This window comes from Dipodomys spectabilis, unplaced genomic scaffold, assembly GCF_019054845.1.
Source record: "Dipodomys spectabilis isolate Male_0828 unplaced genomic scaffold, ASM1905484v1 ptg000127l, whole genome shotgun sequence".
In the NCBI taxonomy this organism is placed as follows: Eukaryota; Metazoa; Chordata; class Mammalia; order Rodentia; family Heteromyidae; genus Dipodomys; species Dipodomys spectabilis.
Window position 1 is genome coordinate 2,498,420 of NW_024870804.1, and position 18,537 is coordinate 2,516,956.

At 50.0% G+C, this 18,537-nt stretch overlaps 2 protein-coding genes and 1 non-coding gene across 3 annotated transcripts in view; all 3 read left to right on the plus strand.

The window, feature by feature from the left end:
* The window catches only part of Eef2k (eukaryotic elongation factor 2 kinase), a 66,568-nt gene extending 65,125 nt beyond the window's left edge, over nt 1–1,443 (plus strand). Inside the window, exon 18 of the mRNA XM_042689839.1 lies at nt 1,055–1,443. Coding sequence (XP_042545773.1) covers nt 1,055–1,164 — 110 coding nt within the window. The 3' untranslated portion in view covers nt 1,165–1,443. The remainder of the gene's footprint in view (nt 1–1,054) is intronic.
* Nucleotides 1,444–8,733: 7,290 nt separating this feature from the next.
* Nucleotides 8,734–8,815, plus strand: Trnal-aag. Its single transcript has one exon. It is a non-coding gene; the product is annotated as a tRNA-Leu (tRNA).
* A 185-nt stretch (nt 8,816–9,000) lies between these two features.
* The window catches only part of Polr3e (RNA polymerase III subunit E), a 28,530-nt gene continuing 18,993 nt past the window's right edge, over nt 9,001–18,537 (plus strand). Inside the window, exons 1-4 of the mRNA XM_042689786.1 lie at nt 9,001–9,122; nt 15,159–15,234; nt 16,563–16,613; nt 18,149–18,226. Coding sequence (XP_042545720.1) covers nt 15,199–15,234; nt 16,563–16,613; nt 18,149–18,226 — 165 coding nt within the window. The 5' untranslated portion in view covers nt 9,001–9,122; nt 15,159–15,198. The remainder of the gene's footprint in view (nt 9,123–15,158; nt 15,235–16,562; nt 16,614–18,148; nt 18,227–18,537) is intronic.

Genomic DNA, 18,537 nt, shown 5'->3' on the forward strand with positions numbered 1-18,537 from the left:
CTGAGGGATAGCGCCCTGGCCCAGAGTTCAGGCCCCACGACTGGACCCCGCCCCCCCCCAAAAAAAAAAATGTGTCACAAACTTTGCTATTAGAGCTCAAACTTGATTTTTATATCGTAGCCTCTTTTAGGATTATAAGTATAAGCCATCAGCATCTGGCTTAGCTGTAATTTCTTATTTGAAGTTTCTAAACCCAAAATGCTCTAAAAACAGAAAGTATTAAGCATTTTTATTTGGTGGCAAAACATGAGATCAGAATCTCTCTTTTTTTTTTTTTTTTCTGTCTTGGGGCTTAAACTCGGAGCCTGAGCACTGTCCCTGAGCTTTGTGCACAAGGCAAGCACTCTACCACTTGAGCCACAGTGCCACTTCCAGGTTTTTCTATGTATGTGGTGCTGAGGAATCGAACCCAGGACTTCATGCATGCTAGGCAAGTACTCTGCCTATAAACCACATTCCCAGCCCTAGATTCTTTATTTCTTGTTGTTTTTTGTTTTTTTGTTTTTTTGTTTTTTTTTTGGTTGTGGGGCTTGAACTCTGGGCTTGGGCAATGTCCCTATGCTCTTCAGCTCAAGGCTAACGCTCTATCCCTTGAGCCACAGCACCACTTCCAGTTTTCTAGTGATTTATTGGAGATAAGAGTCTTACTTTCCTGCCCGGGCTGGCTTTGAACTGTGATCCTCAGATCTCAGCCTCCTGAGCCACCAGCACCCGGCCAGAATCTTTATTTCTTATACTCTGCTACACTCATTCTACAAAAAGTCCTTCGCCTAATCCCCATTGCCTCAAACTGAATCACCCACCCACCTCTAAACCAATCACTGTGGTTATTGAGATACTTTACTCTGATTGGTTATACATAAGCATACACCAGCCCTCTGATCTAGTAGAGATGGGAAGAGCACTTTGATTGCCCAGGTTTAATCACAGGACAGGAGATTCACACCCCTTGAGAGATCACAGGGATTCGTTTGGGACTTAAGACTTTGGAGGGAGGTAGGCTGGTGGATACTGTGGTTGGTTTAACTCTGTGCCCCACTTTGCTGTCTTTTAGGGGACTTGTACACTCAGGCGGCTGAGGCAGCAATGGAAGCCATGAAGGGCCGGCTAGCCAACCAGTACTATGAGAAGGCAGAAGAAGCCTGGGCTCAGATGGAGGAGTAACTTGCCAGGAAAAGTCACTGCCAGCTAGTTCTAAACAAAAGGGCTGGGGGTGGGGTGGGGTAGGGACGGGGTGGGGAATCTTACTTGGTTTAGGAGGGGAAAGTCTTTTATAGGGTGCTGTAAATCAACTTTTGTATTTTTTTTTTTTGGATGCTTGAACTATGTCTTTGCTATTAGCAGAGATACTCTTAACTGTCCCTTAAGACCACGTTCTGGGGGAGTGGGGATTGAAATGCAGCCTAATGACCCAATATATTGTTATAAAGTTCTGTTTTGGTTCTTTTTTTTTCTTTTTTTTTTTTGTCATGGGGTGTAAGAAGTACTTGTCTGCCTTGAATGGATAATGTCAGGGCTTTCCTCGCCAGCCTTTGCAGGCTGGACTCAAATCTCAGGCCCGCAGAGCCTTGTGTTCAGTGAATGAGGATGGGCGATTGGAGAGACCCCAAATGAACTTTGCCTGGGAAGTGTTGTGAGCAGAGCCTTCTTGCTCTGAGCGTCTGGAAGTGTGCATGGCATTTCTCACTGAGAAGCTCAGTGTGAGATTCTTCAAATCTGGGCTGCCTTCCTCAGGGAGGCAGAACCCACACTGACAGTTGTCAGATCTTTGTGTTTTTAATTTCCTCCTAGTCTGCTCCCAGTTTCCTGGCAGACTGCCAGATTTCAATTCTTATGCACGTTTTCTAACATAGGCTTTATATTATTTATATTTGCTTTTTGTATACTCGCATTTATGACCTCTACCTCTTAAATCAGCTGGGATGGAGAGAGGGTGAGCCTGAAAGCTTTCCTTTATAAGGAAAGTGACTTGGAGGGCTGGGAAGGTGGCTCAGTGGTAGAGCGCTTGCCTTGCATGCATGAGGCCCTGGGTTTGAGTCCTCAGCACCACATAAGTAGAAAAAGCCAGAAGTGGTGCTGTGTCTCAAGTGGTAGAGCGCTAGCCTTGAGCTGAAGAGCTGAGGGACAGCGCCCAGGCCCAGAGTTCAGGCCCCACGACTGGAGAAAAGGAAAGTGACTTGGAATTTGAATTCTGTATCTCATTGACAACCACCACAATGTGATTGAAGGTTCCACAATGTTACAGCCTTTTTCTACAGGGCTCTGGCACCCCCTGGCTGAAAAGCCTTTCCCTACCCTCACATTGGCATTTTCTGCTTATAGCTGAGCTGATTTGCTTGTCATTTGCAGTCAGTTGCTTTCAGTAGCAGTCCCTTGAGACTTATTTTAATGTTTGAGGATCAGAGGGTGAAAACAGTAAACACGCATGCAGTAGTCTCCCCAGGGCCAGGCTCTGACGATCTTTATTTAAAAAGAGTTCGGATTTAATGTTAGTTGGTGTCTCAACTTGACAAGAAAAGAGCCTGCTTTGATCAAGCATGACTGCTAGAGCAGCCTCTTCCTTTGTGTAAAAAGTCAAACACAAAAAAAGCAAAGTGTAACGTCCAACACACAAAAAAGCAAAGTGTAACATCCAAGCCATTCTAACCTTCATGTAAAACAGGTCCTTTGGCCTGGAACTGGTGACTCATGCCTGTAATCCTAGCCACTCAGGAGGCCGAGATCTGAGGATCCTCGTTCAAAACCAGCCTGGGCAGAAAAGTCCATGAGACTCTTACCTCCAATTAACCACCAGAAAACCGGAAGTGGCACTGTGGCTCAAGTGGTAGAGTGCTAGCCTTGATCTGAAGAGCTCAGGGACAGTGCCAAGGCCCAGAGTTCAAGCCCCACAACACACACACACACACACACACACACACACACACACACACACACACACACACACACACACCCAGGCCCAGAGTTCAAGCCCCACAACACACACACACACACACACACCCAGGCCCAGAGTTCAAGCCCCACAACACACACACACACACACACACACACACACACACACACACACACACACACACACACACACACACACACACACACACACACACACACACACACACACACACACACACACACACACACACACACACACACCCCAGGTCCTTGGGCTGGGAATGTGGCTCAAGTGGTAGAGTGCTAGCCTTGATCTGAAGAGCTCAGGGACAGCGCCAAGGCCCAGAGTTCAAGCCCCACAACACACACACACACACACCAGGTCCTTGGGCTGGGAATGTGGCTTAATGGTAGAGTGCTTGTCTTCACACACACACCAGGTCCTTGGGCTGGGAATGTGGCTTAATGGTAGAGTGCTTGTCTTAGCATTAGGTGCTAAAGTCTACAATACAGTCTTCCAGGAGACATCATAGTCACACTTGCTGTTGTTGAGTTCCAGTGGTTCACATTTATAATCCTAGCTACTAAGGAGGCTAAGATTTAAGGGATCATGGTTGGCAGCCAGTCCAGCCAGTTTTCCAGTGAAAGCTAAAACTGGAAGTATGGCTCAAGTGATAGAGTGCCAGCTGGAATGGTGAGAGTATAAGGCCTTGAATTCAAGCCTCAGTAACTGTATAAATAAAAAACGGATTACCCCAGGGAAAAATATCCTTCAGTCCACCCAGAAATGACTATCCCTATTGTTTGTGTATGGACATTTCTCTTTAGAAATGGGGCTTCCTCAGATTAATAGTTGGCTTGCATGTAGTCTTTGTTTTAAACCAGTGCACATCATTAATAAGCCTATGTTAAATGTAAGAAGCGACATACCCTGAAAGGTCATCAAACATCTTATACTTTATGAATTTTGTTCCTGTTTATTCAGCCACCCTCCTGTCTTCCTGAGCTTTAATATGCTCCTTGAGATTTTAATATGCAAATAGCTTTGCTAGCCATCTCATGTCTCAGTTATATGTCACCTATTCTCCAGCAGAATTAGGCAAGGTTTTCGGTAAAGGGTTAATTGGACAGATTTGAGGCTTCCAAGGTCCTTTAGTCTCAGTCTTGCTGTTGTGCAAAACCAGTCATGAAGCTGGACACTTGTGGCTGATTTTGTAATCCTAGCTACTCTGGAGATTGAGATTGTAGTTCAAAACCAGCTCAAGTCAAAAAAGTGGAGAAGACTCTTATCTGAAATTAAGCAGTATAAAGCCAGAAGTGACGATGTTGCTCAGATGCTGCAGTACCAGCCTTGAGCACAAAAGCTGAGACAGTTCAAGTCCCAGTATCAGCAACCCCCCCCCCCCCAAAAAAAAAAAAGTGCTGAAGATATAAGCCCCAGCAATGCATATAAACATGTGCAGGCTTTCTGGTAACACTTAAGAACTGGTCGGATAAAATCTTGCAGAGCCAAGACACACAAACTCTCTTTCTTGCTGCTTTAGTTTTCTGTTTTCTTCATTCTTGAACATCTGTCTGCATTGTTGGACATGTTTTATAAGTTAACAAGTGTTTACACATGTATCTGCAGTTAAGGGGTTGGAAACAAATTCTCTGCCTGGATTTTGTGTCTGTCTTTCCCTGAGTGAGTTGGACTCAGAGAAGCAGCTTATGTTTCAGATTTCTTTTTGCATGTTTACTAAGTTCCATTTCATCTTTCCAAATAAAATGGTTCCTCTTCTATCTCAAATTCGACTGTCACCTGGTTAAAAACAAAACCAAGCTGGGTGTAATCCTCATTACTCAGGAGAGAGATCTGAGGTTGGTGTTTCTAAGCCAGCTGGTGCAGGAAAGTCCTAAGACTTCAATTAACCACCATCAAAAAAAGTCCGAAGTGGAGCTGTGGCTCAAGTTGTAAAGTGCTAGTCTTCAGGAAAAAAAACGGGTGCTGGTGGCTGTAATCCTAGCTACTCAGGAGGCTGAGATCTGAGGATCGCGGTTCAAAGCCAGCCCGGGCAGGAAAGACCGCGAGACTCCTATCTCCAATAAACCACCAGAAAACCGGAAGTGGCGCTGTAGCTCAAGTGGTAGAGCGCTCACCTTGAGCTGAAGAGCTGAGGGACAGTGCCCAGGCCCAGAGTTCAAGCCCCACGACCGACAAAAAAAAAACAACAACAACTCAGGAACAGTGCCCAGGCTATCAATGTAATCCCCATGATTGGCACCAAATAAATCAGTAAATGAGTGAGTAAATTAGCTGGCTACAGGCTGTTCAGTAAAGGGGGCAGCCACCATTCACCCTCAAATGCTTCTCACTACCAACTCTTCACAAGTTACTGAAAATTTTTTTTTTTATGCAGTATCTCCTGATTTTTTTAAACATTTGTAAAAAAAAAAGTTAATAAATGCTTTCACATTTGTTCTCTATGTTGTTGTTTGCTTTAGATAAAATATATAACTCTGCCTTTTCTCAATTTTTTTCACCTATAAAACAAAGAATATAGTACAGGATTGTCATCAGCTTCAGAGAAGATAATATATGTATGAAGTTCCTTTTTATCTAAAGCTTAAGAAAATCTTAGCGGCTAGGCACTGGTGGCTTACACCTGTAATCCTAGCAAATCAGGAGGCTGAAATCTGAGGATCACCAATCAGAGCCAGTCCAGGCAGGAAATTCTGAGAGGCTCACCTCCAATTACCACCAAAAAGCCAAGTGGTACAACACCAGCCAGCCTTGAATGAAGAAGCCCAGTGAGAATGTGAGGTCTTAGGTTCAAGTCCTGGTACTGGTCCAAAATAGTCAATAAATAAACAAATCTGTGATCATCTAGTATCAGGTAACTTAACTTGTGTAACTACTGGTTAAATTCAGTGTGTACGTATAAAGCCTTCTTGCTCCTAACCCCTCAATACAGTGACAGAAGAGGTATTCAGTGGCACCAATCCATGAGGATGAAGAATCAATAGCAAAATTTTGGATACCCGGAATTAGACAGGTTGCCCAGAATCAGTGACCTAAGAAAGCCAAATCTTAGGTCAACAGTGGAGAAAGCTCAGAAATAATCCAATTTCACTGTCAGAAAAGCCCCACAAGGCTAAAGAATTGGCATAGAAAACTGGGGAATAAAATGGGGTGAAAAATGGAGGATTGCATCTCATGGTCTTCCACAAACATAGTTTTTATTAGTTAAAACTAATATTGAATTAAGCCTACTCTGGAGGCTAAGATCAAGGTTTAAAAATCACCCTGGTGCTGGGAATGTGGCCTAATGGTAGAGTGCTTGCCTACCTAGCATTCATGAAGCCCTGGGTTCGATTCCTCAGTACCACATAAACAGAAAAACCAGAAGTGACGCAGTGGTTCAAGTGGTACTGTGCTAAACTTGAGCAAAAAGCCCAGGGACAGTGCCCAAGCCCTGAGTTGAAGCCCCAGAACTGGCAAAAAAAAATCACCAGTAAAGACTTATCAGCAATTAGTTAGCAAGTACTGGAAGTGGAGGTATAGCTCAAGTAGTAGCTTGCCAGCCTTGAGGGAAAAAGCCAAGGAAAAGCACCTTGCCCTGGAGTTCTAGCCCCAGTAACCATGTTATAAACTCAGAATAAGAAGTCATGTCTGGCAAAGGAAAATCTTAACCGATTATCACAGTGTTTCCAGTGGGTCTAGATACCATTTGTCTTACCTACCCAAAATCCTTTGTCTGGGGTTGGGAATGTGGCTTAGTGGTAGAGTGCTTCCCTACCATGCATGAAGCTCTGGGTTCTATTCCTCAGTACCACATAAACAAAAAAGCTGGAAGTGGTGCTGTGGCTTAAGTGGTAGAGCACTAGCCTTGAGCAAAAGAAGCTCAGGGACAGTGCCCAAGCCCTGAGTTCAAGCCCCAAGGCCAATACACACACACACACACACACACACACACACACAAGTATCAGATTCTCCCAGAATAATGAAATATTTTCATATTATGATAGTTGTTAAAAGGTTGATGGAAAATAAAACCAGATTGAGAAGGGATTCAGAAGAAGGAGAAACATGGAATGCTCAATGCTAGGCCTGTATGACTAGTTATGAGCCACAGCTTGGACTGTGGCCCTGAAATGTGTAATGAGAGTTAATGATAGTTAATAATAACTATCCCTTTTTTTTTTTTCTTTTGTGACAGTACTGGGGCTTACACTCAAGGCCTGTATGCTGTTCTCTTAGCTTTTCTGCTCAAGTCTAGTATTCTACCACTTGAGCCACAGTTTTTCTGGTGAATAATTGAATGTAAGAGTATTATGGACTTTCTTGTCCTGGGCCGGTTACCAACTGTAATTCTCAAATCTCACCCTCCTGAGTAATTAGGATTAAAGGCATGAGCCATCAGTGCCTGCCTGCTTCTGGAAGTGGAGCTGTGGCTAATCTAGTAGAGCACTAGCCTTGAGCAAAGTAGCTCAGGAACTGTGCCCAGGCCCTGAGTTCAAGCCCCAGGACCCACACAAAAATAGATTAAATCAATAGATAAACGTGGCTTAGGCCTGTAAGCCTAGCCACTTAGGAGGCTGAGGATGGCAGCTCAAAGCCCAAGCCAGAAACGGTGAGACTCTTTTCCCCAATAAACTACTTAGAAAGAGCTGGAAATGGCACTGTGGCTCAAATAGTAGAGCAGTAGCCTTGAGCACAAAGCTCGGGGACAGCATCCAGGCCCAGAGTGAAAGCCCCACAACTTGCAAAAAAATAAATAGACAACACCAAGAGTGATTAAGAGCAGAGACAGATACTTAGAATAACTTTTGAGTCAGACCCTGCCTTAATATAGCCCTGATACCAAGCTCAGTGTGTCTCACTTTTTGAGTATCCACATTCAGTCTGTTGGGGCATGCCTCTCTTTCCGTTTGCCTGCTTGCTTACTCCATAAAGTTCTGTCAAGTTTGTGACTTGTCCAGAAATTCTTCATCAAAGTCAAGGACCCTCGGTGAAGATTTCCCTACTTCTAGAAGAAAACTTCACAAACCCTAACCTGGACTCAGTAACAATTCCAAGTGAAGAAAATAAAGTTGTTTTTTCCTTGTCTGTTTTACAGTCTTTAAAAATGCACATATGACCATCTATATGCTCGATTATATGGGCTGTGTATACATTGTGTGCATATACGTATTAACATGCCTATATATATTTAAAAGTAAAATCTTGGGGAAAAAAAAAAATCACCCAGCCAGTTGCATATCTACATTAATAGATATTTATTTAACACTCCATACACAACTATTTTCTATAGAAAAATATATAACTAGCTCTCCATGCTATATACATATATAATGTTTGTGTTTATATGTTAATATACATGCATGTAAATATATACACGTGTATAATACACACATGTGTATGTGGGTAAATATATTCGTGTCTGTGCTTAGACCTTGGCAGCAAAGCTGTGGAAGGACTTACATTCAATTGATAGTGACATCTCCTGCGGAGAGGGAAAGGGATCTGTACCTTCCATGAACAGTTCCGATGCAGTCCGTGTGTAACTTCCGCAGTGAGCACCGGTGTCCGGCCGGCTGCCAGGTCCGAGCCCCGGGCCCGTCCCGGCCGGTCATCCTCCCCCGAGTCGCCCAGCTCGGCCCTGCGGGAGATCCAGCGCCAAGTGCAGCTGTTCCCTCTAACAGCCATTCGGAACCAACCTGGATCTCAGTATGGCAGCCAATACTGAATTGCGTCTACATATCACATAGCAAACTCCGCCGGGATCCGGTGAAGCGCAGATGGAGGAGTGAAATGCTTACAAAACCATTAAGTAGGATCCTAGAAAGCTTCGTCCCCGTCAAGGTAGCGTGGCCGAGCGGTCTAAGGCGCTGGATTAAGGCTCCAGTCTCTTCGGGGGCGTGGGTTCGAATCCCACCGCTGCCAGGCGGATCCTTTTGGCCTCGGCTGCCTCGAGGCCGCTGCGTTTTGCCTCGGCACTAGCGCCCCCTGCCGTGGCGTCTGGCTGGAAGCTACCGAGGAGGTCGGCGAGGGGGCGGGTCCGCGTGCGCCGGGGCGGGGCATTGTGGGTAAGAGGAAGCGCGAGGGCCGGCCCGCTCCCCCCCACGTGTCCGCCGGAGTTTCTCCACCAGCAACATGGCCGCTCCCTGAGAGGAGATTCCGGCCGCCGCCACCTCTGCAGCCGCGGGTACCTGGGCCGTTGTCGCCGTCCGCGCGCGGCCCGGGCAGAGAGGTGAGTCCCGACCTGCCTGCGGGGGGGCTCGGGGGGGGCCGCCGCCCTGCCGAGGCCGGATCCAGGCCTGGGCTTCGCGAGTAGGCCGGGCGAGGCCCGCGCCGGGCGGCCGAGCGGCCGGGAGCCTCCGGGGGCCGGGGCGGGGGCGCCGCGCGGGGCTGCGAGGCGCGGCGGCGGCGGGGACTCAGGCCCGCCTCGCGCGCCGCTCGGGCCGCCCCGAGGAGGGGCGCTGTCCCCGGCCGCGGCGGCCCCGACCCCGGGGCCCGGCGGGCTCTGCGACCGGAGCGGCGTGCGCCGAGCTCGGCCTCCGCCAGGGACGCGACACCGCCGGGCAGCGCGGCGGCGTCGGGCCCGGGCCGCCCCATTCATTGACCCGGCCGCAGCCACGGCCGCCCGCGGGCGCAGGGGCGTCCCGGCCCCGAGCGCGGCCTCGCCGGGCGCGGGGTGAGGGCAGGCGGTGCAGCGATCGCCGCCTGCCCCGCAGTGCCCGGCCGCGGGCCGAGACCCCGCCTGCAGCGCGCCGTCCGGGGCCGCATCTCACGTCTGTCTCCGTGTATCGGGAAGAAAACAGGTTGCCACGTAGTAACGAGCCTCCCCCACCCCGGCTGACACTTCTTCCCCGGAGTCCGGCGGCGCCTGGCGTTTTTTTTATTTTTTGCCCGTGTAGCGGATGAAAATAGGAAAGGGTGACAAGGCCCGGTAGCGCTGGGGAGGCCGCGGATCACGCTCGACAGAGGCGGGATTTGAACCTGTGGAGTCGGGTTCATCGCGTCCACGTTCTTATCCACTATACCATAGTGCCTTTTATCGGAGAGGCTTGCAGCAGCCTGGTTAAGGGTATGAACAAGGCTCTTTGACATCAGCTAGACCTGGTACTAATGTCTTGATTTCAGAATTACCCTGGGCAATGTACTTATCCTCTGAGCCTCAGTGTCCTCCTTTTAAGGTGAAGGTGGTAAGTCTTGATTCCTGTGGCTAAGAAAATGACTAGATGTAAGCGTTCTTGGCGCCAGGCATGTCCAGCTATTGGGAGAAGAGTGAGTTAAAAAAAATCGCCCCACCACAAACTCGATGCATATAATTACTATCTGTGTGTGTGTGTGTACATAATATGGGTGCATGTGCCTGCATGTTCACATACCCACGCACACTGAGATTTGAACTCAAGACCTTGTGGTCTGACTTTGCCTTTTCAGCCTGGCGCTGTACCAGTTGAGCCACACCTCTGCTGAAGGCCTTTTGTTGGTTAATTGGAGATAGGAGTCTCAGACTGTCCTGCCCGGGTTGGCTTTGAACCTCAGTCTTCCTCCTGTGGCTTAGTGAAGAGTTAGGATTACTGGCCCTGTGGCTCTTGGCTTTTATTTGTGCTTTACGCTGGAGAAAACAGAAGCATTGAGAAGCCATCATGGAGTTTATATTCTGGTACAGAATACAACCAATCCCCGAGTAAATAGACAGGGAAGTTCTTGATTATGATAAGAACCACCCCGGAAATAGGCTGAGGAGTTGGGTGTAGTTGGAAGGGTTTGAGATGGGGTCTGGGCTTGGAGCTAATAACCAGGAGTCCTGCCCCGGAAAAGCCCTGGAGGGGTGGTGGGGTGACTACTGTGCAAGTCCTGTGCTGCCTAGAGCTAGAGCGTGCTGCCTGGAGCTTGGCCTGTTGGAGGTCTAGCAGGTGGCGGCCACCAGGTCAGGTAGAGATGGACTTTATGTAGGGCCTCGGGACCACGAGGAAAAGTGCGCATTCTATTTTATGACTTAGGGTTTTGATCAGGGGATGGTGAATTAAAGGTCTGAAAGAGGATCTTAGGGAAGAAGTTAGATCATTGTTCTTCAGACTAGATAAGATTTATTAGTGGAGTAGGAAATCATTTCTTTGGGGGTGGGGTGCCAGTCCTGGGGCTTGAACTCAGGGCCTGGGTATTGTCTCTGAGCTCTTTGGCTCAAGGCTAGTGCTCTACCACTTTGAGTCTGAGAGCCACTTCTGGTTTTCTGGTTGTTAATTGGAGTTTCCTGCCACCGTTGACTTAAAACTGCAATCCTCAGATCTCAGCTTTCTGAGTAGCTATCCTCAGATCTCAGTTTCCTGAGTAGCTAGGATTACATTCCTAAGCCACCAGCCTGGCTTGGCTTTTTCTTTTTTCTTTCCCCCTCTCCCTCTCCTCACTCCCTCCTCCTCTCCCCTTTCTCCCTTCTTCCCCCTCTCCCCTCTCCCCTCTGTCTCCTCTCTCTCTCCTTTGCTCCTCCCCCCCTCTCTCCTCTCCTCCCTCTCTGTCTCTGTTGTGGGGCTAAAACTCTGGGCCTGGGCAAGGCTAGTGCTCTACCACTTGAGCCACAGCCCCATTTACAGCTTGTTCTATTTATGTGGTGTTGAGGAATCGAACCCAGGGCCTCAGGCATGCAAGGCAAGCGCTCTATCACTGAGCCACCTTCCCAGCCCCCGACAGGCATGCAAGGCAAGCACTCTACCATTAAACCACCTTCCTGGCCCCTTTTTCTTCTCTTTTTTTATTTTTATTTTTTGTAGTTTATTGGAAGTAAGATTTCCATAGACTTTCCTGCCCTGGCTGGCTTCAAACCACAAGTCTCAGATGTCAGCATCCTGAGTAGGTAGGCTTAACAGGTGTGAGCCACTCGCATTTTATTTTGAATGAACAATGGTAGAAACTGCATGGTATCTAAGTAGGCAGGGTGGTGGCTCTCTGTGAAACCTTGCTTCAGTCATACAATGGCTCAGGTGTTCTAGTCATTGATAGGAACTTTCTCTTTTTTTTTTGGTCCAGTTGTGGGGCTTGAATCTGGGCCTGGGCGCTGTCCCTCAGCTCTTCAGCTCAAGGCTAGCGCTCTACCACTTGAGCCATAGCGCCACTTCCGGTTTTTTTGCTTTTTGCTTATGTGGTGGTGAGGAATCGAACCCAGGGCCTCAGGCATGCAAGGCAAGTGCTCTACCACTGAGCCAACTTCCCAGCCCTGATAGGAACTTTCTTATGCTGAGTCTTAGGCTGAAAACTTGGAAAGTCACTGAGTTGGATCTTGTTAGCTAGGAGACTGGAAATGATCATTTTTAAATTTTTTTGAGCTCAAGTGTATATGTGTCCTGGGACTTGAACTTAGCTCTCACTTAGCTTTTTCCAGTCAGGGCTGGCTCTCTTCTTTTCCTTCTACTTCTCCTTTTCTTTTGTTGGTTCTGGGACTTGAACTCTGGGCTTGGCACTGTTCTTGAGCTCTTCATCTCAAGGTGGGCACTCTACCTTGTGAGCCACAGAGCCACTTCCAGTTTTCTGGTGGTATACTGGAGATTAGAGTCTCACAGACTTTCCTGCCTGGGCTGGCTTTGAACTGTGATCCTCAAATCTCAGTCTCCTGAGTAGCTAGGATTACAGGCATGAGCCACTGGCACCCAGCTGGCTCTCTTCTTGAACCACAGCGCCACTTCCGGTTTTCTGGTGATTTGTTGGAGATAAGAGTCTCACAGACTTTCCTGTCCTGGCTGGCTTGAACCTCAATCCTCAGAGCTCAGCCTCCAAACCTCAGATCTCAACCTCCCGAGTAGCTAGGATTACAGGCATGAGCCACCGGAGCCTGGCTCACTTCTGGCATTTTTGCTAATGAATTGGAGCTGAGGGACTTTTCTGCCCAGGCTGGCTTTGAACTTCAGCCCTCAGCTCTCACTCTCCTGAGTAGCAGGTGGCCTAGGATGATCACCTTTGCAGTGAGCCAATCAGGTATGGGATCCAGAGGGAGGCATGGCAGCCCTCTAGCCAGAGAACACTCCTGTCCAATCCTCAGCTGGGCTGGGCTCAGCAGAGGTAATACCCTCTGTGTGTGTGTGTACTCAGTCCCTTTGCTCACTTTGAAGTCAGTACTCTGGCTCACCTGGCCGCAGAGCCAGTTGCAGGGAGGGTAGATGCTTGCCATGCATACACATGGAGCTGAGGAGCCTTCTACCCTCCCATGTCCTCTCTGCACTGTAGCAGCTGCCTAAAACTGTTTAATGGTTCGTAGTTCCCCAGCGCTCCGTTCTGAATGGTTGTGATGGCCTGTTCCAGTCCTGATTTCTTCCTGCTCCAGGTTTTTCAAACTAAATCTCCCATGGCATGCCCATGCTTCAACCTTGACCATAACAAATAGGTGGCCGTGTGCTAGGCATTGGGATGTAGCACAGGACAAAGTAGACTAAAGTCCCGGCCTGTGTGTGGCGGTAGTAGTGACTTGTGATATGGAGAAAGCCAGAGCAGAGTAACGGGGACAGCGTACAATTTTGAATAGGGGGCTGAGATGGGCTTTAGGGCCAAGTCAAGAGAGATGCAGGAGGGATCCAGAAGGTTGTCCGCAGATAGAACAGTTCTTCAGGCCTGAGTGCAGTAGGAGGGACAGGGGGCTGACCTGTGCTGCATGGGATGGAATGGGGGTCCTCCAAGGCTCTTCACGACAGAAGCCAAGCAGTGCTGGGAGAGGCAGGGTGGAAGCAGGAAGCTGTCACTGTGATCCAGCAGCAGAGCTGGTGGGACTGGGGCAGCGGGGGAGGGGAGGCAGATCCTGCTGTCTTTGCAGATAGATCTGAGAGGATTTTGCTGGTATTGAAGTCAAGGGTGACGCCATGGCTTCAGCCTGGGTAGTTGGCAGGTTGGGGTGTGTCTGTGATAAGAGAGGGTCTTAGTGGGGGCTAAGGTGACATTGAACTAATTCCACAAGCATCAGGGTGAGGGGTCACGTTCTTGTCTGGACACACTGAGTGGTGTGGACTGTGGACTGAGGGGTACTGGGCTCCCTTCCTCAGCTGAACATTATCACCCCTTGTCCTGGGGATGAAGAGCATTCAGCCCTCTCCCCCATGGGGACACCTGCATCCTTCCTTCAGGGGCTGCCTGGAGTGACTCCTCCCCTCTCCTGGAGGCCCCCCTCCCCACACACATACTGCTGTTGCTCTGTTGTCCTAACCCTTCCCTCCCTTGAGCAGCCTGTGCCTCCTTCCCCTGCAGTAAGGCCCGGCCTTCCTCTGAACCCCCACTCAATTGTCACCCCAAGGCCTGGACTTGAAGTCCACTTGACCATCTTGTACAATGGGAATGGTCAAGCCGCCTCACAGGCTCCTCACACCAAACACTGAGAGAAAGTATGGGCAGACTTGACATCTCCTGTCACTTGTTTTCTCACTTGGTAGCTCCACAGCCTCAGATATGGGTGTGGGAACGGTGGCTATGGACCAGCCACCCCTGTCCTCTGATGAAACCCATAGAACCAGTCATTCCCTTAGGGACAAACTGGCCGAGTCTAGGCCCCCCCCCCCCCCCGGTCTGTCATGGGACTTGAACTCTGGGCTTGGGCACTGTCCCTGTGCTCTTGCTCAAGGTGAGTGCTCTACTGCTTGAGCCACAGCACCGCTTCCGCTTTTCTAGTGGTTTTATTGGAGATAAGAGTCTCACAGACTTTCCTGTCCAGGCTGGTTTTTGAACCTCAGTCCTCAGATCTCAGTCTCCTGAGTAGCTAGGATTACAAGCATGAGCCACCAACGCCCAGCTTGACTGAGTTTTTCTTTCTTCCTCCCTCCCTCCCTTATTTGTTGGTTGTGGGACTTAAACTCAAGGTATGGGCACTGTCTCTGAGCTTTTGTGCTCAGCACTAGCACTCTACCACATTGAGCCACAGCAACAGTTCGGGTTTTCTGATTAGTCGTAGATAAGAGTCTCACAGACTTTCCTGCCTGAGTTGGCTTCAAACGTGGATCCTCAGATCTCAGGCTCCTGAATAGCTAGGATTACAGGTCTGAGCCATCAGCACCTGGCTGAGTCTCCTTGCTTGCACCCACTGCTTGGTTGTATGTTTCCCTCCCCTCCCCCTCCCCCTTCCCCTTCCCCCTCTCTTGGTCAGTAGAAGACTGCAGTTGGCTGTCCACTGCAGACTTTACCATAGACGCAGAAGTTGGTCAGTGTTGTCTTGGGCCCCCCACTTCCCATGCAGTATCTGTTAGAATAGGCACCCCAGTAGTGTTCAGTATTGACCAGCTGACTTCCAGGTCTCTTGCTCTGCTTGCAGATTTGAGGCGAGGACTACGAGAGGCGTGGCTCTCCCTAGTATGGCCAATGAAGAGGATGACCCAGTCGTACAGGAGGTAACTGCTGCTGTCCATCCTCTACCAGGGCTGCTGGCAGTGCTCTGAGCCCGCCCTCCGCTCCCTTCCACAGGCCAGTGGGGGAGCTGTGGGTATCCTAGTACTCCTAGTCTTTGCCATTACCTCTACTTTCCACAGACACTGGTGTAGCTGACCACTCCCAGGTCTCTGGTCCAGTGTCTTTACTACCAAGATCTCCCTGGTGGCCCTGACTTGGCCGCATTGGCTATTCTGCTTAGTGCCAGGCCCCGTACTGGCTCGCAGACCCTGTGGTCTCTGTTGAGGGATGGGGATGGACAACACCCCCTCCTGGGTTTTCCCAGTACAGTCTTTCAGCACATGTGGCTGTGCCCTTCCCTGGGGAGCTTTGGGAGGCAAAGTCCTGCACATGTCTGGAGCCTGGCTTTGAGCTGGGGGGGGTCTTAGACACGTATTCGGTGATTCTTCCTTATTTGGGGCTACTGCTCACTAAGTTTTTGGATTTCAGTTGTGCATTTTAGCTGCAACTACATTGTCAAAAACAAGCTATGAGGGCTAGGAATGTGGCCTAGTGGTAGAGTACTTACCTTGCATGCATGAAGCCCTGGGTTTGACTTCTCAGAACCACATAAACAGGAAAAGCCAGAAGTAGCACTATGACTCAAGTGGTAGGGTGCTAGCCTTGAGCAAAAGATGCTCGAGGACAGTGCCTAGACCTCGAGTTGAAGCTCCAAGACTGGCAAAAAAAAAAAAAAGCTATGATGGGTGGGGATGGGGGCATGGTTGCTGGACAGAGTGGCAGCCAAGGGACTCTCAGTACAAAGATGGCCCTGGCATGCCTCCATTCAGATGCTGCCTCCACTGCATCTTTAAAGAAATGTGAAGGCTTTGGGCATGTGTGCAAAGCCTTTCAGGTAGAAGGAGGAGCAAGCCAAAGCCCAGGGGTAGGAGAGAGCAGGGATCATATACAAAGCTGGGAAGCAGAAGGGAAACATGGGATGGGCTTGGTTAGGCAGGTTATGAAAGGACTTGCAGGCTACTTGAACATGGTGGCAGGTAGGTCCAGGAGCAAGGGGCAAGGGTGGGATCTTGTTTGTGCCTTCCTAGCTGGGAGAGAACTTGGTTGGGGCGAGCAGCTCTTGTCTTGGTTACTCTGAGCTGTCAGGAGGAAGGTTTGAGACCTGGTTCTCTTTATTCTTGGCATGAGTTGAACTATTTCCTCCTTCCTAAACTCTCTCCCTCTGAGCCACTGTCCCTAAGGGAAGTTCAAGGAGTGGGTTTGTGCCTGCGGTTGGGGCCTAGTGCTCTCTGCCCTGTGCTCTGGCTAAATCTTCTCCCCTTGTTTCCAGATTGATGTGTACTTGGCCAAAAGTCTGGCAGAGAAGCTGTATCTGTTTCAGGTAAATGTGGAACTGGAAGGAAAGGGGGAAGCCAAGCCAGCAGGATGGCCTGGGGAACCTCGGCCTTTCTTAGTATTCTCTACCCGAGCGCAGTGGGTGCTAGCTCCCTTCCTGGGGTAGGGGGCTGATATTAGTCTCTTCATCGGTGGGAGGAAAAGTCAGGCAGTGCTCACATCTCAGACCATACACCCAGATGTAGCTTCTAGTTCCCTTGGAAGTTTCCTCCTAATCTCTGTCTTGGTGATGCCTGCTTACGGGATTCATGTGAGGACCGGAGCATGGGGGAAAGCCATAGTGGGAACCCACAGCGATCACCTGGGTCTTGCCAGCTCTGCTGCCCTACTTTCTGGGCCAGTAGCTTATAGGGGTGCACGTGCATTGAGCACATTTATTTATTGTTGGTCATGGGGTTTGAATTCAAAAGTGAATTTGACTAGTTGGATTCTGTGTTGCAGTGGGAGCAAGGGAGGCTTCTAGTTGCTGCAGGCCTGGGGCAGGTGGCAGTCGTGGCATCTGCTTGTGCTAGGAAGAGGCCTGGGTCTTTGACAGCAGAGTGATGACAGTGATTTGTGGGCACCGGGCCCTGTGCTGGTCAAGCTCTATTTGCATTGTCCACACTCCTGGCTGCCCTGGGAGTAGGACATGGTGGAGGCCTGCTGCCTTCCAGAACCTGCACCCTTCTCTGTGGCCCTTATCAACCCGAAGTTCTAGGAGCTCCAGGCAGCCCAGCCTCAGGCCCTCTCGGTGGTTGGAGGAGGATCTGCCCACCCAGTGCTGGCCTTTCTCTGGGCTTCGTCTGGGCTGCAGGCTGTTGCAGCAGCAAAGCTGCCCTCAGACCTGAATGGAGGTGTGGGTGCTGTGTTGCTGTTGAGGGACCTTGGAGGACCACAAGGTAGTTGATCCCCAAAAGGTAGTGCTTATGCTCCTGGTTCCATCTTTCAGGCTCCCCACAGAGGCTGCAGGGTAGGAACTGTTTGCATAAAGACAGCTTTACCCAGGGGGCATGGGGCCCAGGGAGGGCATGGCATGGGGCTGGTGAGTAGCGTGCCATCCCCCCCCCCCCCCCCAAGTATGGTGTGGGAACATGGCACAGGTGTAGCAAGAGGGAATGGGGTCACCACTTTCCCATGCCTGTTGTCCAGTTCAGCAGTGAACATGACCAGGCCAGCCTTGTTTTCAATTCTGCTCCCTTGATGTTCACCTCCCTTGCTATCCTGTAAACGGAGTGACCTTGGGTCCTGGGCGCTCAGACCCATGGCCGTGCTGTTGATTCCTAGAACCTTAGGTTCCTATTCAACTTGCTGATGCTGGGACAGGTCCCTCAAAAGTGAAAAGACCATAAAACTGCTCTGCAGAAGGCGGCTGGGAGGAGCCAGTGCCATGGGGTTGCTAGTGGAGACTTCAGGGTGCTCATGTGGGCCCTGAGTGCTCTGGACTCTCCTTGGGGTGCTGCTAGGGTGACTGTTGATTCTTGGCCAGAGCTGCTGGCTGGGCAGGATGGACTGACAGCTCCCTTCCTGCCCTTCCATCCCCAGTACCCTGTGCGTCCAGCCTCGATGACCTACGATGACATTCCACACCTCTCAGCCAGGATCAAGCCCCGGCAGCAGAAGGTGGGCTGCCCTCTGCCCCAGGAGCAGTTGGGAAAGCTGGAGAGGGGTGTGAAGGGAACAGCAGCAGCTCACAGAGTCTGCAGGGGAGGATGGGGTTTCCAGAAGCAAAGGGAGGAGCCGATCCAGATGGAGCAGATGGGCAGGTGCCAGCTCAGACTCCCTGGACAGGACAGGGGTGGGGTGGAGGAGTCCAGACAGGAAAATCTGACCACCACCAGAGGGATGGTGAGGGGGAGTCCATGCCCGTCTATGGGGGCAGCTGGGGCTCTTGTCCTGGGTGTTCATGGCCAGAAACTCTCCTGACAAGGCCA